The following is a 23,997-nucleotide window of genomic DNA, read 5'->3' on the forward strand; positions in this document are numbered from 1 at the left end:
GAAGGCTTTTACAAATACCTGTGTTTATTTTTAAATCCATATGTTTTCACTGTCCAGACATGAGCAGCACTGCAGCACTGATTATTTGAACCGAACGAGCAATAACATCCCACCCTGGGCTGAGCTGCTATTCCCATTTACATGTCGTCTGGAGCACGTAGTGCTGCTCCTGCCTTCAGAGCATCCCAAATCCCTGGGCCAGGTCCCTGCTCCGTGAGAGCGTTTACGGATGCGTGCAGTTGTGCTGCTGGGAAGGGGGAGTCCCCCCCGCTGGAGCTGACCTTTCTCCTGCGCAGAGTGGCAGTCTGTTCCATCTTTTGACCACGTTTTCTTAGTCACGGTCTTACGCTTCCTTTGAATCACCCGGCAGGGGCTGACGAATGTGGAGCGAGCTGCTTTATGTTTTAGTAAAACGAGGATTTCACAATGCGTGGTGCAGTTCCAGGCAGCTGAGTTCAGCTGAGGGCTCGCTGCTGCCAGCAGAGCATCCTCCCACCCCTTCCCCGCACAACGATACCTGGTGCTTCTGGTGCAGCTCGGACCTGCCGTGGAGCAGTGTATGGATAAAAGCTTTTCCTCCGCTAAGGGTACCAAAGGGAACGGGGGTGTTGTGTTGGTGGGTGCCAGTACACCTTCAGATCCGTGTTAAAGCTGTTTCTCGGGCTGGGGAAATCATCAGGCTTGCAGTAGGGAGAGCCTTTTGTCTGGGTGTTTCCTGCTGCTGAATCACTCCCATCGCTTGTCAGTCCAGAAGAGAGCCCCTGGTCAGATGCTCCTTGTCGTGTGTAATGTTGCCCTGTTACGCGGGAATGACAGATTGCTGTGGTATGTGATGCGCTTTGAAACCACGTCTGAATCACTGCTGGATGTCCCGATGCTCTGCCAGCATGTGGCACACATTCAGCGCAGGGGAAGGGGGGAGAAGTGTCCCTTGAACTTCAGCGGGAATCCCACCAGCAGCAGGGAAGTGCCTTCTGCCGAAGCGGCTGCGCAAGCAACATCTGCTGGGGTGGATGTGACATGCTGTGCCCTGTGCTGACCCGCTTTCCCGTCAAGAGGAGGACAAATAAAAAGCTTTAAAGGCACACGTGGGGGGAGAAAGGAAATTGGGCACTGTTTGTGTCGCTGGTCTCCCCCCACTGCGTGCAGGTGGAGTTTCCTCTGGGGCAGCTTGTGCCTCCTCCCTTGGCATGAGAGAGAGATGCACCAGTCCCTGCACAGCCCCACAACATCTCCCCTGTGGGGGGTGGTGTAGCGCAAGGGAGCTGCTGAGCATCAGCACAGCAGAGCTGATAGCATCAGGAATAGTCATGGGTTTAGTGTATTCAGGAAAACATTATTCGAACCGACGTGTAAGGTGCCTCACAAATACACGTTAACTGGAAACTGGGTCTTGAGAGCATCTGTGTCCAGTGGGGCACTGAACGTGAGGGATGGAGAGCATGGGACTGTGAGTCCCCTGCACACCTTGCAGAAGCTATGCAGCAGCTTTCTTCTCTCTGCTGAAGCTGGTGAGTTCCTAAAAGTCCTCTTCTCCCTAGCAACTCCTTAATTCGGGTTCAAGCAATTTATAGGGTGCGTCATGTTTCAGCTCCAGCAAATCCATTGCAGGAAAGGCAGGTACTCCTGACGCAACAGAGCTGCATTTGGAGATGAGAGAAGCTGACTCTTTTGCTTGCTCCAATATGATGACTAGGGCTTCTTTGGTGTCCATCTGCAGCACCTGGCCTTTGCTGAAGCACCTCGGTCCGAGACATCCATATCTTCAAGATCACCTGACGAGGGTCAGACCCTGTTGCAAAGGACCTATTTATACAGCCCTACTGACAGCCTCCGTCCACAGTTCCCATAGGTAAAAACTTTGGAGTTATGTCCCAGCCACCCTCAGCCCCTGTGCAGGTGTAATTAACAGAGGCCCAGTTACTAATTCAATTATCCAGCCGTCCTAGCTGCCTTGCACCCCAGCACCCCTGAGCATTCAGGCTTGATGACCTGAAAGCCTCTGGAATTCTGTAGTAGATTTTCACTTGTGTCCTAGCGCATGGTGAGCAAAACAGTTCAGAGAATCCCAGACTGATTTGGGTTGAAGGGACCTTAAAGCTCATCCAGTTCCAACCCCTGCCATGGGCAGGGACACCTTCCACTAGAGCAGGGTGCTCCAAGCCCCGTCCAGCCTGGCCTTGAACACTGCCAGGGATGGGGCAGCCACAGCTTCTCTGGGCACCCTGTGCCAGGGCCTCAGCACCCCCACAGGGAAGAATTTGTGCCTAAGAGCTCATCTCAATCTCCCCTCTGTCAGTTTAAAGCCATTCCCCCTTGTCCTGTCCCTACAGGCCCTTGTCCAAAGCCCCTCTCCAGGTTTCTTGTAGCCCCTTTAGGCACTGGCAGCTGCTCTAAGGTCTCCCTGGAGCCTTCTGTTCCCCAGGCTGAACCAGCCCAGCCCTCTCAGCCTGTCTCAGAGCAAAGCCTCTCCAGCCCTTGCAGCACCTCCATGGCCTCCTCTGGAGGGCCTGTGGCTTGAAAAGCACAGAAGTGTTTTTCAACCAAATTATGAACTATTTTCTCAAATATACTGTCCATAACAGGCGGCTTTAGCGCACCATCGACTGCAGCCAAGTCTGTGCTGCTTTTCCCTCACCTCTGCTGCAGCCGCTCAGTGCTCCTATAGAGGGTTTCCAGATGCCAAAAGCCACTTTTGGGAAAGTTCATTAATGCTGTATTAGAGTTTAAAATCTCAGGTTTGCTCCAACCTCCTCATGTCTCATTCCTTGGCACATGGTGGTCTAGGGCAGGTGAGAGCCACTTCCACCAGCACACGGTGACCCCTTCCTGCAGTGCATCATGGCGCATGAAGTCACCTCTGCAACTCAGAATCAAATAATAAGTGTTTCTGGAAAGGCATTCAGTCATTTTGTAGGGCAGCATTTATATGTTTGGGGGTTTTTGGCACTGCTTCTCCTGGGAAGGTGAGAAGGAGCCAGAGGTGCATCCCTGCCCAGAGCGATGAACAACTGCATCCCACCTTGCCCCCAAAACCAAAGGTGTGATTTCTCCTGTGTGATGAATGAGTGAAAAATACCCTTAAGGATTCAGGGAAAACAGGCAGGACAGAGAGACGAGGCACGTTCCTCCTGAGCCAGGTAGCCAGGCTTTTTCCATGGGATTAATGCATCTCCTGGGGAGCATACTGAGGGCTTGGTCCAGCCAGTTTTCCTCTCCCCACACAGCCCATTTATCCACCCCCTGGAGCACACATGTACAGCTATAACCCTGCTGTATTCAGCTGCAAACAGCAGTCAGGATCCAAGGATGCCCCAATGCCAGGCACCCCAAAAGCATCCGTTAACAGGAGCCCAGCCACATGCCCTCACTGCAGGTCCCAGTCAAACCAGCCCATGAGAAAAGGGAGATGAAACCTCATTGATCTTAACCTGCCTGCTCCAAAGCAGGATCACCAAAGGCTGGGTAAACCCCCCCCCCCCAAAACCTCCTGCCAAGGAACGTCTCCACCTCCTTCTTTTGCTGTGTCTGATCAGCCGAAGACAGGGTATTTTTCCCGATATCTCCTGTCTTTTCAAGGCAGCCCTTGACACCCATTGCCTCTTATCTTGTCCTTCTCCAGACTAAACAAACCCTCCTTTAACCTTCCCTCAGTATCACAGTTTTTGCTCTTTTTATCAGTCTCGCTGCCGCCTCCTGGGCTCGTTCCATGGCAGCATCTCTTCAGAGAGGAACAATCTCGCTGCGCATCCCACCTGCAGGGCTGCCCTTAGAAAAACACTTGCCTTTCCTGATAGGTTCTGCACCACACTTTAGACCATTGACCTCCAGCTTTGCCTGTGTGATTGCTGCCTCACCAGCTATTTCGTGCCCGTGCTCTTTCATCTTCCTCCCCAGAGCACACATACGTCCCTTGGACACCCCATCCAGACCAAGACCAGTCCACCAAAACCCTGGGGAAGCGAGTTCCAGCTCCACAGGGTTGGGAGAACACCTGATGGCTGTAGAGCTGCTTGTGCAAGGCCAAGAACCAGGAGCAGGAGGGATGAGATCATACAGGTGATTGCGGGAGACTTCCTGCGTTACATCCTGCTCCCGCAGAAGGCTGGAGCGAGGAGCCATAAATGAGTATTCCAACACGTGGTAACCAATTACTCCAGAAACATCGGGTTTCTCCTGCTGCTTCCCGGTGGCAATGACCTCACACGATGAAACGGCAGCTCCCTGCCCGGTTAGTGTTGATAGCTCATCACTGGGGATGAGTTCATGACCTGGATGAGGGTAAGCTTTGTTTTTAAAAGGACATTACCAACACATCTCAGTCTAAAAGCACCCAAAAGAGGTGTTGGAGATGGCAGAGCCCCCATCCAGCCCCGCTGCTGAATGACAGCCCGGCAAGAGCTGCTCTGAAAGCGAAGACGAAGAAATTGGAGGAGAAAGGATTCTTCTTGCTTTGCATCATCGCAGTCCAACCACATCTATTTTTGCTGTACACATGGCATCAAGCACCCGTCACTGCTATTCCTACTCCATCTAGCACCTCCACATGACAGGGGAAGAGTGACAGCAGGATGGAGCGCAGCCGGAGGGAGCGTCGCGTTCCATTGTCCCACCACCCAACCTAAACTCTGGGGAATTAGATTACCACCCTTCACACACACTTCGGTAAAGGATGACTGGCCCTAGGGCACAACACTCAGCAACCAGGACACTTGTCCCCACGTCAGCCAGTATTACTTCTGCACCTTATTTTAGCGTCCAGTCACATCCCAGACACACTTCCACAAAGACTGGGCTTTGTATTCCCAAGAACAGAGGAGATAACCCTTGATGGGCAGTGCCCAGCCCTCAGCAGACAAGGCAGGTCATGACGCTAACTCTTGGTCGTTTGAGGACTTCGTTCAGCAGAGCCCCTTAGAGCCGTACGGCCCAGAAGCCGCAGCAGCCATCCAGCACCGAGCTGAGAACACACAAAACTCAGTGCTGAGGTGTCACAGCACGGGCTCGCTGTCTCCTGAAGCCTTCTGGATGATGGGGTCGCACACAGCGATGGCAACTCAGACCTCGGCTGCGGCGGGTTTGTGCACTCGCACTTCCCAAACAAGTGCATGTAACCCAGGCTGTTATTTATTGACTGATTGTTTTACCTTGGTTCCCAAATAGTTCCCCTCTCCCTGAAGGTACTCAAGTGGTTTCAAGCAAAGACAGAGCCAGATCTGGGAGCAGGACACCAGAACCAAACTGCCAGAGATGGGATGTGATGAGCTGAAGGACAGAGGTGTTGGGGTGTGCAGGCAGGGAGCACGCTGCAGGCAGAGCTGCACCTCCTGACCCACCATGAATAAATGTCCTGACACAGTTCTTCCCTGTGAGGGTGCTGAGGCGCTGGCACAGGGTGCCCAGAGAAGCTGTGGCTGCCCCATCCCTGGCAGTGTTCATGGCCAGGTTGGATGGGGCTTGGAGCACCCTGCTCTAGTGGAAGGTGTCCCTGCCCGTGGCAGGGGGCTGGAACTGGATGAGCTTTAAGGTCCCTTCAACCCAAACCAGTTTGGGACTGTATGAAATGGTTGAGAGCCCGCTCCTGGGCTCTGCAGACCCCCACTGGAAGCCACTTCTGCCCGCGCTGGGCACACCCTCCCTGCGGTGGGTCAGGTTCCACAGGTCCCCCCCCTCCTTCCCCCCTCCCCGGCCCCACGGCAGGGGTCCGGCGGCTCCAACGTGCTCTCGAGCCCCGACCCGACGGGGCGGCCCCGGGGCCGGGCGCCCCGTTGGTGCGGCGGGCGGGGGCGGCGGCGGCGGGCTGGGCTCGGCTCGGCTCGACTCCGCCCGCTGCTCCTGCAGGCTCCTGCGGGGCTGGGGCTGGGGCAGGGCGGGTGGCGCAGAGCCGGAACCCTCCCGTCCCCGAGTCTCGACCGGCCGCCGAGGAGCCGGGGAGGGCTCCCCATGAAGCGACGGAGGATGAACAAGCTGTACATCGGCAACCTCAGCCCCGCCGCCACCGCCGACGACCTCAAGCAGCTTTTCGGGGAAAGGAAGCTGCCCCTGGCCGGTCAGGTCCTCATCAAGTCCGGCTACGCCTTCGTGGATTACCCGGACCAAAACTGGGCCATCCGCGCTATCGAGACCCTCTCGGGTGAGCCGAGCGCTGTCCCCCCCTTTACCTCCCCCCCACCCCCGGCATCCCGCCGGCTCTCCGCCCGCCGCACCCCCGGGGCTCCCCGTCGTCTTCCACCGGGGCTCCCCCATCCCGATGACCCCCCTTCCACGGGCATCCCCGCCGGTTCCCCCGCCCCGCTCCCGGCCCTTCCCGCGGCCGCCCCGGCTCTTCCCAACCTCGGGGTATTTTTCGCTGATTTTTTTCTTCGATTTTATTAAGAGGCGGCCGCGCGCGGACCCCCCCGACCCGCCCCCCCCCCGGCACCCGCTGCCTCTCGGGGACCATTTTACGAGGTGCCCTGCTCCAACTCACCGGGGGCGCGGAGCAAAGGGCGGCCGAAGGGGCGGCTGGGGGCCGGCGGCGGCGGCCGGGGAGGCGCAGGCAGAGCCCCGGCAGGGCGGGGGCAGGCGGGCCGGGGCGGTGGAGGGGCCGAGGGCAGCGATGAGGGATGGGGGGCTGGATGGAGGGCTGGACCGGGGGGGGGGGGGGGGGGTACGGGTTGTTCTGCCCCGGGGTGATGCTGAGCGCCCCTCTGTCTCCGCAGGGAAAGTGGAGCTGCACGGCAAAGTGATGGAAGTGGATTATTCCGTGCCCAAAAAGCTCAGGTAAACCCCTCGCCATCACCCCTCCATCCTACCCTGGAGCGGCGGGGGGGGGGGGGGGGGGGGGAGAGAAGCTCCGGGAGTTGAGGGGAAAAAGAGGGGGAAAGAAGAGGCGGGAGCCCCGCTGGGTTTTACTTTCAGTCCGGAAAACGAAGGCGGGGGAAGGGATCGCTCTCCCGGGGTCGGGAGAAGCCCTTTCTCCTTCGGGGGCCGGCGGGGTCTGCTGGCGTTGGCACCGTTGAAGCCTTGCCCAGCAGCGGGGCTGCCAGCGCTGCCGGAGGGTGTTGTTTTGAACAAGCCATGCAGCAGCTCGCTCTTCCCAAACCCCCTCTTTCCCTGTTCATAACCACCGGGCGATCCCAAAACTCGACGCGTCGATCTGTTGCGTCGAAGCGCGCCCTCTGATTCTAATCAGGTGTAGGGGAGCACCGACACGCTCGTTCGAGAGAGGAAATAAGCCCCGGGACCGTGTTGCGTAGCGGCCTCGTCGCAAGGGTTTATTTTCTCCCCGACATGTCTCGGGATAAAAGGTCCATGCGCCGGGAAAAACCACCCCATCGGATGGTCCCGCTGGATAATTGGCTGCTGTTTGGAGTGGAGGTTCGGCCTGTGATTGATGTTGGAATATTAATTTTGGAATAACGGGGCGGGGAGGGGGGAGAAATGCTGTTGTGTAATTGAGGCTTCGGGGGGGGGGAACAACTCGTGCCCGGCATCACGTGTGCCGGAGTGGGATTTCTTCTCCAGCAGGGATCACACAGGCTCACTTACCTTAAAACATCCTCAGAAACAAGCAAAAGGAATAAAGAAACCCTGGCTCCAGTATTTCTGAGCTAAATCTCTGCAGCAGCCTAAGGCTGGTCTGCCAGTGACTTTTTAAGACTGATGAAGCCAGAAACTGGGGGTTCGGGAAGATAGTATGGACCCGGGACTTGACCTTTACCGTGTACGAAGGGGAGGTAAACAAGGAATTCTTCTTTTCCTAAATACTCCCATCTGGCTGGGGTGCCGCTATGTTTCCTGCTGAGTTTTAAAAGCAAAAAAGGGTACTTAAACACCTAGAAATAAATGCAGGTTTATTTTGCATTGGTCTGTTTTCAGCTGGGTCCAAGCTTTCCATTCCAGCTCGGCTCCCAAGTTTCCTAGGGTTATTGAGATCTAATTGAAGCTGGTATATTTTGTTGTTTCTTTTTTTGCACAGCAAAATGAAATGCGTTCTGCTTTATGTTAATATATCCAGTTTACATTAGTATGTCCAGGTAGGTGGGCTGTGCCTGTGCCTGACTAGGTTATAGATTTGGGGTTTTTAATGTGATTTCTGGCAGGGAACAGAGCCTCACGTGGTCATGTTTTAGTCCTGTTCCCCCCCCTCGCCCCCCTCTATGGGAAATCCAGTTTTTGTAGGTGAAATCGAGTCCCAAAGAGGCACTGGGATTTCAGGGAGCAAGGCTTGGGAATCACATGGTAGATTCCCCCAGTTACTTAAATGAGGTTGTGTTTTCACTGGGTTTGGGGAATGCAAGCACCTCTTGGCTCTTGTGTCCCAGTATTTCTGCATCAGAGGGATGGCAGCCGGAAGGTGTCGATGCCTGGTGTTTCCCTGCATTCACCTGGAGTGCTTTATTTGTATGAGCAAACCTAACATGGGTCTATTTCACCAACGTATTTATGTGCTTGTAAATAGGGTTTGATGAGAAATAGGCTCTGGCATCGCGCCGCTGTAGGTAGGGGACGGGATTTCCTCGAGGTGCTGCCAGGAGCTGCTGGCAGTGGGGTTTGTTTCTGTTTCTCCGAAGGCACCAGGGTGGGAAGGAGCAGGAATCCTGCCCGCCCTGCCTCTCACGAGTTAAAACTCAGCCCTGCCGCTGCCATGCAAATGGTTTGGGCTCCTATAGGAAGGATCCAACAGTGTCTCGATTGTTGTTCTTTCTTTTTTCCCCTGTATATGCTGTGTTGTGCCTTGGAGAATTAAAGAAAAAAATCACCCTTTTCCTTTTTTTTTATTTTTATAAACGTTTTAAAATTTTAAATTAATTTCCCAAGTGATTTTTAAATTCAGCAGGAGCAGAGAATATTTCTATTTGCTTAAAGCAGGGCGACGCAATCCCGCTTCGAGAGGGTTTTGTATCTGGAGCATGACAGAGAGGGAAGCATCAATATCTTTCCATTTAAAGATAGGTTGCACGTCTCTGAGACCTTCGAAACTCTTGTTAGTGGGGAAAAAAAGGTTGTAAAAAGAATAAGGGTTGGTTGTGAAACATGAAAAGTTAAACACAGCCACCCCAAAGCTGACTTTTATACAACAATTGGATAAATCTGAAAATGCCTGCCCAAGCAGCTTTGATTTTATGGTGTTTTTTTTTTTTTTTTTTTTTGATTTACGTGATTTTATGGGATCTGCAGGATTTTCTCCTTTTTCAAAAGGAATTATCCTTAAATAATTTTCCTCTCTTGAGCATCAATTCAGTTGTCGTTTCCTGTGTGTTTTGGCTTCATTTATTTATTTATGTACGTATTTTTTCCTCACCCCCTTGTTTTTAAACCCAAAATGCTGTTGACATGAAGGCTCAGAATCAGTGTGCAAGCCCTTTGTTTCCCCATGGGCAACCCATTGCTTCTTTCCTTACTATTAATTGCTTGTCATCAATGAGATGCTTAATCTGGGGAGAGGAAATCCTTGTTCAAACCAGTTGCTTTGCCAGGAAAAGCCACCAGCACCTATTTGAGTGTCTATAAACACCACTCGAGGAGCAGTGAAAATACTCCCTTGGCTCTCCAGTTGTAATCTCTTTCATTTAAAAAATACTACTGATTTTAAATAAAAATAAATAAAATTAAAGAAACCTAAAGAGCAGGAAGAGGTTTTTCACTCCAGTCACAGTATAGGGAGGGTTTGCCTTGTTTTGCCAAGAGAATTAGACTTGCTGGGGGTTTTCGTGTGTAATGGTGTATGTTGGGGTATGCCGGGTTGAAAATGGAATTCAGAGTGCTAAAAGTAGCGCTGCTCTTAGTCCTCATCTGGCTTTTAAGCATATATATATTTAATGTCTTTTAGTGTCTTTTACACGTCTGTAAATTAATAACGTGTGTTAGTATTTAAAGTATTTAGTACCTTTATTTAGTACCTAATACTTACTAATTTATATAAATGTACAATACTTTGTGTTAGTATTTACTTAGTACCTTTAATGTGTAAATAAATCTTTATGTATAAAGTATATAAATATACTTTATAAAGTATTTAGTACCTTTAATATATAAATAAAATATACTGTAAATAAAGACTGTATAGCAGACACTTTATATACGTTAGAGTTACTTTTTCATCTGTATTTCTGTATATTTAAGAGATAATTTAAATATGTATTTTTATATATTATGTATATTTAAAAAGATGCTTTCAGTATATATACGTTTATATATATAATACATAAATATGACGTTGTCAGGGAGATGCCGGTTGCATAGGGAATGTGGAAACTCCCTCCCGCTGCCTGCTGCGTGCACGGCAGGTTTCCCATAGGTCTTGAATGCTGTTCCCTGTGGATCTGGCCAAGAGAAACCCTTTGTAGGTGATCGTTTCCTAGTTGGACTCCAGTGCTTGTTATAGCCAGGTGTGACGCTGCCTCTTGTTTTATTTTATCTGTTTTCAGGTGTGGGTAAACTGGGAGCTGGTGGCATCTGAGTTGTTTTATCTTCCTTTAGCTGCCTTTTTGCTTGGTGTTGTGCTGCCCGCTGGGATGCAGGAATGGGAGTGGGGTGGCATCAGGATGCGGAATGGTGCCCGGGTGTGGAGGATGCAAGGGGTGACCGAGGCTGAGCTGTAGCTTGCCAGGATGCTACTTGGTACCACTGTGAAGCCTACCTGGGTTAGAAAGCATCACGGAGAGACTGGAGCTGAAAGGAAAATAAGACATGAATATTTATCTTTAATTACCCATTATTTTTTGTCATTTTGTAGTTCCTCCAGTGGTGTGAACTTGCCCTTTTGCCCCACTGGACATCCTCCCAGTGCTGAATGGCGATGCAGGGGGTTGGCTTCCCTCCCATTCCCCACCCCCTCTTCATTTTTTCTTTTCCTTGTCTTTTTCCCCCCCCTCTCCTCTTCCCCCCTGCCCCTTAATCTTGACAGGCTGTGACAGATGGGACCTTATTTCCTATTCATCCCTATTGTTACTACATCCCCAGCTATGGGGATGTATCAATCACGTGCTGTCCTTGCTGTCCCCCCTCCGGCTCCATCCCTCGGCAGGTTGTTCGTCCTGCGGAAGAGGACAGAGCTTTAACATGCACGGGTTTTAATTCCTTAAGAGCGTCAAGGCAAAGCCCCCGGCCTGGGAGGAGAACTGGAGCAGACACATCCGTGATGCTCTTGGCAACTGGTTGAAACTGGGGCAGCGCTTTAATGCTTATCCCGCCCCGTGCTGACGGAGCCGTTGCTCATTAAGGTCCGCTGCTGGATTGGGTTGGACAAGAGCAAAACTTGTCGAGGATGACCCCGATAGACACAAAAAAAATACAGATAATTATCAATAGACCCAACAGACGCCTTCTTCCCTGCCTGGTTATGGGAATGTCCCTGCCTCAGGCTCTGTGTCTGAAAAATGCAGGTGGGACTGGGTTTAGTCCCTGCCTGATGATGAGCATCGTATATTTTGTAGATGTTTTCTTGCTTGTAACAAGTATTTCATAAAGCAGTCAGGGCTGCAGGGGACATGGTTGATTTCCAGCTTGTTTCTTCCCCCTCTGTGCTTTTTTCCCCCAGTTCTCTTGAAAACTGATTTTTATTGAAAGCAGGAGCTGGCAGACGGTGTTTTCTCTGCCCTCGGTACTGATCTGAGGTGGAAGGTGATAAAATCCCTTTATGCCTTTATTATATTAAGATATTGCAAAGCCCGACTAGAAAAAATGTCCTCATTTTTTAGGGCAAAGAGTGGTGAATCCATCCCTTACATACACCATTGCAAGGGCTTACGTTTAAGCCAGCTCAGTGAAATTGAGTTTGTGGTTCCCAAATGCTCACGGGAGGTGAAACCCCCCTGGAGCAGGAGACCAGGGGATGTTGGTGATGTTGGGTGGTCCCTGGACCTGCAGCCCAATGGGCAGGGGAAGGTTGGGTAGACACAGGGAGGTTCATGGGGGTTGGGCAGGGTCTGGTGGCTTGTTTTCATTTCACAGCTTTGTCTCGGCTTTCTTCTTCTGTGTCCCTGTTAGTGGCTGTTACCTGTTATTTCTCTGGGAGCTATGGGAAAGGTTGTCATGAAGCTGTGAGAGTGCTGCTGCTTACCTAGGCTGCTGGGAAAGGGAGAGGTGTGCCCAGCAAGCCCCAGTCCACTTGATCCTGGGGAGTAAACTGTGAGCTTCAAGGCATCTTCTGTTGTATTACTTGATTTCAGCAAGTATAGATACCCGGCACATGGCGTGATGGACATCGGCTGGTGATTATCGGCGTGGTAGCCATGGGTTTTTCATACCGTTTCCCTGCAGGGTTGCAGTGTTGGTGTCCTGGTTTTGGCCTAATGGATACATGAAACCTAGGACAGCTCTGATGTGCGTTATTTCATGAACCCAGCTTACAGCCTCACTTGCTCTGAGAACGGGCTGCTTCATTCTGTCTGTGGTGCCAGCTGACACGTGGTACCCGAACCCCAGCTCTGGGGTGGAGGAGATGTTTCCTCCTCAAGCCAGAATAGCTGCTAGGAAGCAGGACTATTTTTTGTTGAATTTAGAAGGGCAGAAAAGCGGGTGATGCTGTGTAAATCTGGTTTACTGAGCACTTGAAGCTGATGCTCTGTTGCCTCTGGGCCTTTTGTCCTGGGCTGGTAGGGAAGAGCAGGAGGGTGGTACAGAAGGATGCAGCTCTTGTGGTTATCTGAGGGTAGCTCAGTACTGCAGAGGTAGTTACACCACACAATGAGGAGTGTTTCCACAAACCGTGTGCCTGTCGTTACTGGTTATTCTGATTTATTACTTTATTTTTATGCCTACTTGCCTGCTGCAAAACAGGTTGGGTGGAACGTGGCTGCTGCCTCCGTCACAAGGTCCTGCGCTGGGCATTGTGTGTGTTGTGCAGAAATCAATCCCCTGTCTCCCAGGTCTTGGGAGGAGCGAGGAAAGTTAAAAGGAGTTTCTGTCCCACAGTCCTTCTGGAAGTGGTGTTGAAGGAGGGTGCTGTGCCTGTTGAGGACCGTGTGTGATCCATACCCCAGGCCTGGGAATCATGGCCCCAGGTACACATTCATCACTCTATGAGTGATGACCATGTGTGGTCCAGCACCGCTTCAGCCAGGTGGAGAATTACTAGAGCTGTAAAAAAATATGCCTACTAGGAACGATAACCTTATTTTAAATGCTGAGTGGTGATAATGAGCAGCTGGGAGACCTACCAGGTGGTAAGGGTGAAGCCTTGAGCACCATTTGGGTATCTTTAAGATGCTCTGCATCAGCTCAGATGGACACTGGAAATGAGAATATACTATAGTGTCCCACTGAGAAGTTGGGTTACATGGCACCTTGCTGTGGTCCGTCTCTCTGGGTGTCTCAGGAGGTGGGCAAGTGGCATGGAGGCCGCTTGGGCTGGGATTTGCTCAGGCAAACTGGTCTCACAGCATGCTGCTGCTTGGCTTGAGAGCTGGACGCGTCTCTTGGAGCAGGCAGGAGGGGTATCCCTGGGAGCTGAGGAGCTCCAGGACTGGACGTGGGCATCCTGACATAGCCCCTCTGGGAAATGTTGGTGGACTTTAACATTTTCTGGAGTGGGCCCTGCAAAGCGTTGGTACTGGGAGCGGTGGTGTGGCATCATGGGTGGGTGACACGGACAGGCAGGAGAAAGGCTTAGGCTGTTGGTGAATAGCGCAGGATTGTCATTGCCGTGGTCCCCCTTAGGTCAAGTCCTCCTTACTGCCTCCTTGCTGGTGTGGTGTGGAATGGTTTGGAGATGGGGTGCGGTTGGATAGGATGGGATGAATTTTGCTCATTGCCTTGCAAGAGTCTTACAGCTGCATGCCTAATCTTGAAATCCCTGGTGGCAGCTGAGGACTGAGTAGTCTATGGCAGAGGTTTAGTAACACTGCAGGAGATCACCATCTTCTCTGGCTCTGGCTTCCCCACTGTTTTGCAGTGATTGGAGGCGTAGAGCCATCCCTGCAGAGATGCGTGGCATGGTGGCAGGTCGTGAGCCAGGCAGGGTTTATGGCTGTGGTGGGGAGGTGACTGCTCAGCAAGGATGGCCATGCTCAGGATCCCTGGAGGAGGATCCAGCCTGAGGAAGCTGTCTGTGAAACCCATGCAGGGGTCTGCTGAGTAAGCACACCTCCTCGGCTGGATGAGAGCATAGGGTTTGTAGTCCGGTGCTGATTGCACTGCTGACCATACCTGTTTAAGCAGCACCATGAGATACAAGGCTCTTTGGTAGTTTCAGTTGCTCTGCTTGGCCGTGGTCATCCTTGTGGGACAAACTGTGGATTTTGTCTTGTCCTCACAACCCACATGTCAGGAATTGCCTTTTCCCTGCTGTCCCTTTCTTGCTTGGAGTCTGGATGAGGTGAGAACACAGGACCCTGCTTTGGCTGGAGCTGACTGATGACAAGCAGGATTATGAATGTTGACCTGGGTGGGTAGAGGATGAATTCATGGCTTAGCTGGATCCTCCATGGACTTGGGTGTCTCAGAACTCCACACTGCCCAAGCACATCTTCTTGCAGCCAGGCTGGTGGTGTTTGGTGGCTGTTAATGTCTTGGGAAGCCTTTGCAATGCGTCCTGTGCATCCATGCTGCAGGTAGGAAGCACAGTCATGTGAGTGGAAAAGTGCAGCCAGGCAAGGTTGGGTGCATTGGCCATCTCCAAGGGGATATGTGTTTAGGTTTCCCCATAGAGAGCAGGCCCACGCTGCTGGGAAGCAGTGAATATCAGCAGGATGCATTGTGGAGAGCCGCCCTCAAGGGACAGCGGTGCTGGCCATGGTGGGTCTTGGGTCCTGTCACCACCCAGCCAGCAAGCCCAGCACAGCGTGGTCAGAGTGTGCACGCATCCCAGCCGTGCCTGTGCGGCCGTGGCTCTGCAGAGGCTCATTTCAGGAGGTTTCCTTGGAAACCTGACAGCCAGCATGAGGAGGGAGCATTCCCAAGACAGCTTCAGCCCTAACAGGTGGTGACCAGGCCGGGGCTGGGAGAAATGGCTTTCCCCAGGCACAGGCTGCTCCAGCTCAGTGTGGGGAAGTGGGATGCTTTGGTGAGTTCTCCCCAGCTGCCGTCTGATTTCCAGGAAGCCTTTGCTCTCCTGCTGCAGCGTCCCTGCAGATCACATCCCCCCTAACCCAGGGCTTTCTCTTTGCAGGAGCAGGAAGATCCAGATCCGAAACATCCCACCCCACCTGCAGTGGGAGGTAAGAAACAGACGATCCTAAAAGCATCCTGTTTCCTCCTCCATCAGCTGTGCCAAGCAGCACGAGTTGCGCTGCAGGAGCGTGAGCTCTGCACATGGGCCACCGTTTACCTTCCCTTTACCTTCCCAGTAACCGCAGGAGGGAGGTGGAGTTGAACTGTGCTCTATCTCCCACTGGGTTGTGGGGCATCTTTGAGCAGTAGGGCATCACTGGGATAATGGGATGCAGGTGTGTGACACTGCCTCTTTGGAGGGTGTCTGTGGGTGAAGCAGGCTCTTGTGCTTCCTGCTACCTGCCTGTCTGGCAGCCTCTCTTGTCTGTCTCACCTGCCTTGCTTGCTGCTCTCTCCTCTAGGTGCTGGATGGTCTGTTAGCTCAGTATGGGACAGTGGAGAATGTAGAGCAAGGTAAGATGGTGCAGCATGGTCCTCATCTGTGCAAAACTCCCAGCACTGCTCCCCAGCTCTTCCCATGCCAGAGAAAAACCTAGTCACTGGCTAAAATGGTTTTCTCTGTGGACCCAAGTCCTGTTGATGGAGGTGCGCCCGCCTGTCCAGTGGTGGGGGACGGCAAAGGCCATCAGACCTCCATCCCCAGTGCTTTTCTTGGTCACTAATTAGAAACCCAGTTTTCCCTGCAAGCAAAACCAAGCTGAGTGTTGTTTGGGGTCTGCTGGTGGATCGGTGACATCCGACCGTGCATCCTCCTCAGCAGGGGTGGTGGGATCAGGCCTCGGCACCTTCTGGTCCTTCGCCAGCCCAGCCCAGCCCAGTCCTTGTGCTAAGGGAATGTCCTGGTGTATAAGTGCACGCTCTGTGTGGTGGCCAGGGCCGTCCTTACAGGACAGGCATTGCCCTCCCACCATCCCCGCTGGTGTCCCCCCTCCAGGGTGTCTCTAGCGTTCCTTCTCTTGCTTTTCCGCAGTCAACACAGACACAGAAACAGCCGTTGTCAACGTAACGTATGCAAGTAAAGAAGAAGCAAAAGTGTAAGTGGGGTTGTACCCATATTTTCACACCACCTGAACTTCCCCCGACAAATCCCAGGTATCTTCCAGGCTGCTTCTTGTCTTCTTTCTAAGCCTCCTTAGGTTGTTTCTAAGCTTTTCCAGTGTAAGTTTCAAGTGTCTTAGGGCTGTCAGTGTATCTTCTTGAGATACAGCAGCCAGGTGTTGGGTTTACCTTAAGCTGTGCCATCTTATGTGCCTTTTGCTAGCAGACTTCTCTTTGTCCCACTGCTGGGCAGTGTTCTGCCTTCTCCCCTAACATGGGAGATGGGGTTTCTCATGGTGCCCCGTCGTACGTCACAGGCACCAGCATGGAGCTGTCAGCCCTTGAGTTGTCCCCTCTTCCTCTCTGCCTTCTCCAGTTCTTCTTAAGGGGCTCCCAGATGTGCCACCTTGCAGTTACCTTTGGACACTGTCCTTCCTAAAAGGACTTCTGCAGGGTCACAGTGTCCTTATCTTTATGGAGCAAAGCACTCTAGAAAGCAGAGGGTCAGGTCAGAGAGGCAGTTCGTCAAGGAGCCGTCTTCCCAGGTTGGAAGTCCAGACCTGAACTGGGAATGCACTGCATTAGTCACCAGCCTGACCACCCAGCCTGAGCTGCTGAAAAGGTGAAATATGTTGAAAGAGGGGGCAGAGATGGTGGGGAAACACTGCTGTGATGGGAGATGTAAGTACCATCACCAGTGGGGGAAGAGTCGAGTTGAAGATCAAAATACACAGAGACCATCGCCTTCCTGGAGTCAAGAGAAACTGGCTGTCAAAAAGTTCTGCGTGGACAAAGGAGGGCCTTTGGGTGTATGAATGACTGGTTAGAGGAGGTGAGATGGAGCCAAGGGGTCCTTGGCCAGTTTCTGCAGGGGAGGGAGAGCAGCAGAGGGTAAATCACCTGGATGTTGTGCGGAGGAGTTGTAAAGAAAAGCCGCCCATCAAGAAAAGCTTTAAAAGGACGGGAGAACCTAACAGAGCTGTGCAGCAGGGCTGGGTGAAGGCATGCTTAAAGGTTTATTATAGCAGAGAGGAAATACAACACAAATGAGGGGGTGTGTCAGAAGCACAAGGACTGTTTCAAGCAAAACACTTGTTAAAGGCTTGTAGAGACTTTGGCAAGCCCTAAGTTACCTATGAGTAAGTAGTGAACATATCTCAGACGCAGTGGCCAGCATAGTTTTTTGTATGACCAAGACCAGGCAAACCCCATGCAAGGAAGAGCATTTGCCAGAGTCCATTTGCTGATGGATGTTCCAGAAACTTCCCATCTGAGTTGACCCATCGTGAGGTTGGAGTTGTGAGCACAGAGATGGGGAGAATGATCTGCTGGTCCAGAAGGCTGGAGGAGAGTCCTCCTTGTGCCTCTTGGGGTGGCCATACTCACCAGCACATCAGTGCTCAGTGCTTTGGGGTAAGAGACTTCAGGGTTAGAGAAGATGCTGTGATCTGTTGCATCCTGATACCTGTCTTAGGTGGTGCTCAGCAGCTTGATGCAGAAACAAGTGACAGGAGGAAAGGCCAGAGTGGTTCATGGGGACGTGTGTTTGGTTTAGAGCATGTGTGATAGGAACAGGCGAAAGGAAGTGCTCAGCAGAGAAACCAGACGTGCACTGTGCTGATCTTGGGAAGGGGCGGTGGAGCTGCAGAAGTCCTCACTGGATGTGAAGTTCAGGCCTGGTGAAGGAGCTGCTCGCAGTGGTGCATTCACACGCCTGCCTCTAAATAGCTGAAGCAGGATGCGGTAGGAAGAAGGAAGAAGCATGGCTGAAGCCATCACTGCTCACAGAAATCACTGCAGACTTTCAGTGTGGCTGAGCATTGCACTGCCAAGGAGGGGATGAGGAGTCCAGCCTCACTGAGCTAGGGAGCTACAACCAGACAGGGGCACCATGTGCCACATCCTTCTTGGAGCAGCTCTTGCTCAGAGCCCCTCTGTCGCCTTCCGTGAGACCATTTCCATGCTCTGTGATAGCTCCTAGCCAGTGCTTTGCTCAGGTGAAGTGGCAGATCCCCAGGCTGGCATCCCACCTCTGACAGGGTGACAAACTGCGTGCCAGCCCTGGCATCACCCACATGGGAGGGGACATTGTCCCACCATGACGTGGAAAAATGGGGGGGCTCTGGCTTCTCGTGGCCACCTTCTCTATACTGGGGAGGGAGGAAGATGTGGGGCTGGTGGGGGGACCACAGCCCACAAGTGCTGGTGGTACTGGAGGGGTACCCATCCCCACAGAGCCTCTCACCACCCTCCCTGCGTTGCAGAGCAATTGAGAAGCTGAGCAATCACCAGTTTGAGAACTATTCCTTCAAGATTTCCTACATCCCGGATGAAGAGGTGAGCTCCCCTCCGCCCCCCCAGCGATCCCGCCGCGGGGGCCACTCTTCCAGGGAGCAGGGCTCCTCCCCGGGGGGCTCCTCGCAGCCCAAACAGCTCGATTTCCCACTGCGGATGCTGGTGCCCACGCAGTTTGTTGGTGCGATCATAGGAAAGGAGGGCTTGACCATAAAGAACCTTACTAAGCAAACCCAGTCCAAGTAAGTACCTCGAATGGTTTTGTTTCCTTCCAAAGGGTGCTGTAGGTCCCCAGCATGGATCCTCCGTGCGCTCGGGGCTGTTGAGTGCTGGCCAGTGGTGTTTTCTTGGGGTGCAGCCTTCATGGGATGGTAGCAAAGCCCATGTTCTAAACCGTTTCTGCTGGCCAGGGTGGTTTGGGTGCGGCAGGAGGGGGATGCACATTCCGAAAGGCCTGGAATGCGTTTCTAAAGCCCCATCACAAGAACGACTGGGGATGAGGCTTTAGGGAGAAATGGCAAGGTTGGGGATGAAGTGCTGAAGGGGAATTCTAGGTGCAGCGGTCAGTGCCTCCATGGTCTTTGCCCTCGGGATTTGCTCATCCTGCCTTGTATGGGTTATAGCTGTTGCAGGGGGGAAAGGGGCACCATGAGAGCTCTACCTTGAGAAGGATGGGCTTTTTGTAACCATTTGAAGCCTCTTTTTGCAATCTTAACAGTTCTGTTGTTGAAGAAGAAAGAAAAAAAGGGGGGTGAGGGGATGGGGATGGGACTTTCTTGCCAAGGTTTTCCATGTTTCTCTTGTCGATGTTCACATTGATTTCACCTCTGATTTTCTGCATGGTTTTCCTGCATGGTTTGTTCCTGCCCAGATTTGTTTGTGTTTAACCCAAAGCTGTCTTCTCCCCTGCTCATCATCCTGCACCCGGTGATCCCACAGGACATAGGACTCCTGTACCAGAGCATCCTCCAGGGCATCCTAGTTCTCAGAGAAGCTTTTAGAGGCAAATTATTTGGTAATAGTGCATCTGCTTGAGCAGGCGGTAGGAGGATGTGCTGCTCTGCAGCCAAGCGGGCCGAACCCCAGCGTTGGGTGTGCAGGAAGAGGTTTGTACGGAAAGGGAACGTGTGCATAGGGAGAGAAACTCTTGGAGCCCGGCTAGCCCTAGAACGTGGCCACCCAGTAGCTGTGAGCTGGTCCTGGTTGGCCGCAAGCTCTTCTTCTCCAGGTGAGTCCCCTGGTGCGATGAGCAGCGGGTAGAAAACGAGTCTGTGCCACTCGGGACTGGAAGGTTGACCTTTGCAAGCCCTGAGCCTGGCGAGGAAGGTGGAGGCACCGGCTGCTGGTTTCTCCCAACCAAATGCTACTGAGCGTCTGCCGCTGAGCTGTCCCTCCTTGTGGCTTGGGTTCCCTGTGCCTGCCCTGAAGATCTGGTGCCATGGAGGAAGGCCGTGCTCCGTGCTCTGAGGCTGCCTGACTTGCCCGAGGAGGCCGTGTGCCTTGGGCAACGGGGACCTCATGCCCCTGTCCTGAGCAGTTGCAGGAGATGATCCTGGAGGTGATGGTGCTGGTGACATCCTGTTGCCCGGCCCCTGCTCCTAATCAGAGTGATGCTGGGTCCCGGATTCCTCTGGTCACACAGGACTTCGACCCCATCTCCACACACAGTGATGGCCAGAGATGCTTCTGAGCTCCAGGGGACAAAACTGTTCCCAGGATGAATCATCTTGTTTCTAGGCTGAGGAGGAGCCCAGACCAAGAGCCTGCCCAGCCAGTGACCTTCCCCAGTGATTGCAGCCCTTGTAACTTGATGAGGAGAGGACCATTGCTACCAAGCAGCCATGGAGCCAGGATAACTCTATTTGCACACTGCATTGTCCACCTTGAGAGGGCTGTCCCTTATAACTCCCTCTCTGAAGAGTTCCTAGCCTCCCCCTTAGGGGGTCTTGGAGGTTTTTTTGTGCTGCACCATGGGCAATCTGCCCTGTCCCTGTCCCACCATCTCTATTACCAGCCTCTGCAGTCTCCTGTCCCTGCAGCACCCTTGGGTCCCAGGCAGTTGCTGATGTGGTGAGGGGTTGAGGGTCCCTTTCTCCATCCTCCCATTGGAATGGGGCTGTGCAACAGCAGCTCTGGGATGTGCTGAGAATTCCAGAGCCCTCCTCCACTGTTCAGCTCTTTGAGGTGGAACATGCCTGAATGCGCTTGCCCCTTCCTGATGTCTCATCTTCTCTCTGCGAATTGAGTTTGTGCCTGCGCATTCAGGTTTGGGATAGGTTGGAGGTCAGCCAGAAACCTGGCCCATGTCCCTTTCCTGGGCTTGTCTAGGATACCTGTCACTTCAGTCCATCCATTCAGCCCATCTGTGGCTCTTTGCCTTTCTTTGCTCATCTCAAGCCCCATTTCCACCAGCCTCAATTGCTTATGGGCTCAAGAAGCTGCCTGGCTCCTATCTGTGGGGTTTGTTTGGGTAGCCATGGATTCTTCATCAGTTCCACCTCGCTTGAGGCATCAACCCGACGTGATGCTGTGGCACCGCTCTGGAGCATGGGACCATCATCGCCTCTTGAGGCACGTCGTGATGTGTTTGCATTCTCCCGGGGTGAATCCTCCAAGTCAACCTGATAGAGGTCCATGGCCAGGAGTGCCTTAGAAGGTGCTCCGCAGCATGCAGCAGGGCCACTGTGCCGTGCACATAACTAAAGGGCAGGGAGGGCTCGGCAGTGCTGGTGTGTCCAGCACCCTTTGCACGGTCCAGGCAGGATCAGTCTTCTGCCTGAGCAGCTCTCGCTGAAGCTGTAGGAGATCTGGAGAGATGTAGCCTGCAAAGGGGATCAAGCTCTTGTCTTCATTCCCTCTTCAGTGTTCAGATGAAACCACTCTGGGGTCCATTTTGAAGCTGGCTGGGTGGGCTCTTCCATCATCTCAGGGAAGGTTCATCTTGCCACATCCCCTCTACTGACGTGCTAGTTCATGAGCTGCTGGAAGAGTTGACCTGTGCAATCCCACCAAGACCCTTCATCCTCCGGATGTGGCACTGGTTAGGGGTGACTCTGCACCACAACCACTGGCCTTGCATGCACAGCAGCACCCGTGAATGATTCCGGTCAGGATGGGGACCTCTTACGGAAACAGAGACGTGGCCAGAGGGGCACCAAGTTGGAGCTGAGTGCAGGTGGCCTTCACTGAGCGGCCACTACTGCCCCTTCACAGAAGATGTGGGCCAGCCCAGCCCTGGCTGCAGCAGTGACAGGGATGCCAAGGTGGTGGCCGATGGCAGGATGGCTGCACGGCATCATCCTCTAGTGGGAAGAGCGCGCAGACTCATGGAGAAGACGGGAAGATCGCTTACCCCTGCTCTTCAGGACGCGTGGTTGACGTGCGGGAGTCTCCTACTCTGCTTTCCTCTCTCCCTCTCTCTCAGGGCCTTTGCCAGGTACGGTTGGGCGGTGAGGAGCGAGCTGGAGGCGCGTGCCTCCTCCCCGCCATGAGCTGAGGGGAGGACCAGAGGCACTAGAGCACGGTCCCTGCCGGTGCGCAAGGGAGAGCTTTCAGGTCTCCTGTGGAAGGGCGTGAGTACGAGCGCTGTTGTTGCCGTGGGCCTCGGTGTCGCGACACACGCTGCCTCTGGGTAAGTTGTCTCTCCGTCCCGAACGGCACGCAGCAGTCGTGGCAGCCGCTGGGCAGCCCCGGGTGTTGTGCAGAGAGAGGTTGAGGTTGGAAGGGAGACCTCTGCTCCGGTCTCCTGCTCCAGGCGGGACTGGCGTCAAAGGTGACGAGCCAGGTTGCGCAGGGCTTTGTCCAGTTGAGGATTTGTTCTTGCCCCCTCTTGATGCATCTTTTGACGTTGGCTGACGTCCCTCAGCTCCCAGTCAGACCTCAGGTCATGAAGGTGAATGTAGCTTGAAACTGATCTAAACCAGCTGAAGCAAAACCCTGCCTGGGCTTGCATGGGACCAGGCGATGGTAGATGTATGCCAGCGAGGCCCAGGTTCGCCCCAGAGCTTGAGCAGGTGTTGAAATGAGCTTCTCTGTGAGCAGCGAGCTCAACTCCTGAGCTCTCAGAAGCCTTTATGTGACACCAGACGCGCCTCAGGGGGCTCCTCTCTGCTGGTTGTTTCACTGTAGGGTTGACATCCATCGGAAAGAGAACGCTGGCGCTGCTGAAAAGCCCATCACCATCCATGCCACGCCGGAGGGGTGCTCGGAAGCATGTCGCATGATCCTTGATATCATGCAGAAGGAAGCTGATGAAACTAAATCGTAAGTGCCCCTGGCTCAGCAAAATGGGCAGGTTGAAGGGGGAAGGAAGGTGAATTCAGCCATGAATGGAGCGGAAATCATCTGTCACCCTCCATCCCCTGAGGGAACTGCTGGCATTTGGAGTGTCAGAATAGAGTCATGGGTCAGTCAATAACTTACACCTTAGTAACCTCAACTGTGGTTGACAGTGCTGTAGAGACCAGAAGCTCAGGTGGGTCCAAAGAGCATGGGTCAAGCTTGGAGAACAGACCCCTGTGAAATATACATGTGCCATTGTAAGTCCTTAAGTTCCTGCTCCACAGAAACTGAGGAGATGCAGTGGTGGGAAACTGGTGTTTTTTCTGCTCCCTTCACTATGTCATTAGTGCCTGTTGCTGGGATTTGGTTTCCTGGGCAGATGGACCTTTAGATTTTACTGTGTTTTGATCCATTTTAGAGCAGAAGAGATTCCCTTGAAAATCCTGGCACACAACAGTCTGGTGGGGCGGCTCATTGGCAAGGAGGGCCGCAACCTCAAGAAGATCGAGCAGGACACGGGCACGAAGATCACCATCTCCCCGTAAGTCCTGGTGAACACCAAGCCATTCCCCTCCATCCAACACAGTGCGGGCGGTGCTGCAGCCAGAAAAGAGAGCACATTCGCCATCCAGTCTGGCGTTCCTCATCCCAGGTGGATGGTGGCATTGGGCAGGGAGAGGGCCTGTGGTCCCACGCTGTCTCACGCTTCTTCTCCACATGTACCTGTGGGGTAGCTTGCAGGATCTGACCATTTACAACCCCGAGCGGACCATCACGGTGAAGGGCAGCACCGAGGCGTGCTCCAAGGCTGAAGTGGAGATCATGAAGAAGTTGCGAGAGGCCTATGAGAACGATGTGGTGGCCGTCAATGTAAGCTCCCAGCCTTCCTGCCTGGAATGCACCAGCTTCAGAGCCACTGCTGAAGTGGCCAGAGGAAAACCAGGGGGGTATTCAGACTGTTATAGCAAGGGTTGGCCTCATCCATCATGTCCACACTATGTGGTGAGAATCCCGAAAAACCCACTCTGCTGTTTACACATTTCTCCATGTCTTTGCTTTCCCAGCAACAAGCCAACCTGATCCCAGGACTGAACCTTAATGCTTTGGGCATCTTCTCGACTGGGCTGCCAATGCTCCCATCTAATCCAGGGGCGCGAGGGGCTGCAGCAGCTGCCCCATACCCCCCATTTGCAGTAAGTGTGACAGGGTTTGGGGTGCAGGGGATGTGTTCTTGGGGGCAGAGTGGTCTTTAGACTCTCCTGATGTACCTCTTAGGTTTGGGAGGAC

The 23,997-nt window shown here is 53.2% G+C and overlaps 1 protein-coding gene and 1 long non-coding RNA gene across 3 annotated transcripts in view; one reads left to right on the forward strand and one right to left on the reverse strand.

Moving 5' to 3' along the window:
- Positions 1-6,540, reverse strand: LOC136012209 (uncharacterized). Its single transcript, XR_010611616.1, has 2 exons — positions 6,470-6,540; positions 1-1,792 (listed from the first exon to the last, which is right to left on the reverse strand). It is a non-coding gene; the product is annotated as an uncharacterized LOC136012209 (long non-coding RNA).
- The window catches only part of IGF2BP2 (insulin like growth factor 2 mRNA binding protein 2), a 23,182-nt gene continuing 4,998 nt past the window's right edge, over positions 5,814-23,997 (forward strand). Inside the window, exons 1-11 of one of the 2 annotated variants that reach the window (XM_065675183.1) lie at positions 5,814-6,133; positions 6,702-6,762; positions 15,095-15,143; positions 15,498-15,549; positions 16,067-16,130; positions 18,399-18,471; positions 18,604-18,671; positions 22,558-22,692; positions 23,129-23,251; positions 23,445-23,580; positions 23,775-23,903. In XM_065675183.1, the coding sequence (XP_065531255.1) occupies positions 5,944-6,133; positions 6,702-6,762; positions 15,095-15,143; positions 15,498-15,549; positions 16,067-16,130; positions 18,399-18,471; positions 18,604-18,671; positions 22,558-22,692; positions 23,129-23,251; positions 23,445-23,580; positions 23,775-23,903 (1,080 nt within the window). In that variant the 5' untranslated portion in view covers positions 5,814-5,943. Of the gene's footprint in view, positions 6,134-6,701; positions 6,763-15,094; positions 15,144-15,497; positions 15,550-16,066; positions 16,131-18,398; positions 18,672-22,557; positions 22,693-23,128; positions 23,252-23,444; positions 23,581-23,774; positions 23,904-23,997 lie in introns of both variants that reach the window. The other variant, XM_065675182.1, reaches the window with a different exon arrangement.

The sequence above is a fragment of the Lathamus discolor genome, chromosome 3, assembly GCF_037157495.1.
Source record: "Lathamus discolor isolate bLatDis1 chromosome 3, bLatDis1.hap1, whole genome shotgun sequence".
In the NCBI taxonomy this organism is placed as follows: Eukaryota; Metazoa; Chordata; class Aves; order Psittaciformes; family Psittacidae; genus Lathamus; species Lathamus discolor.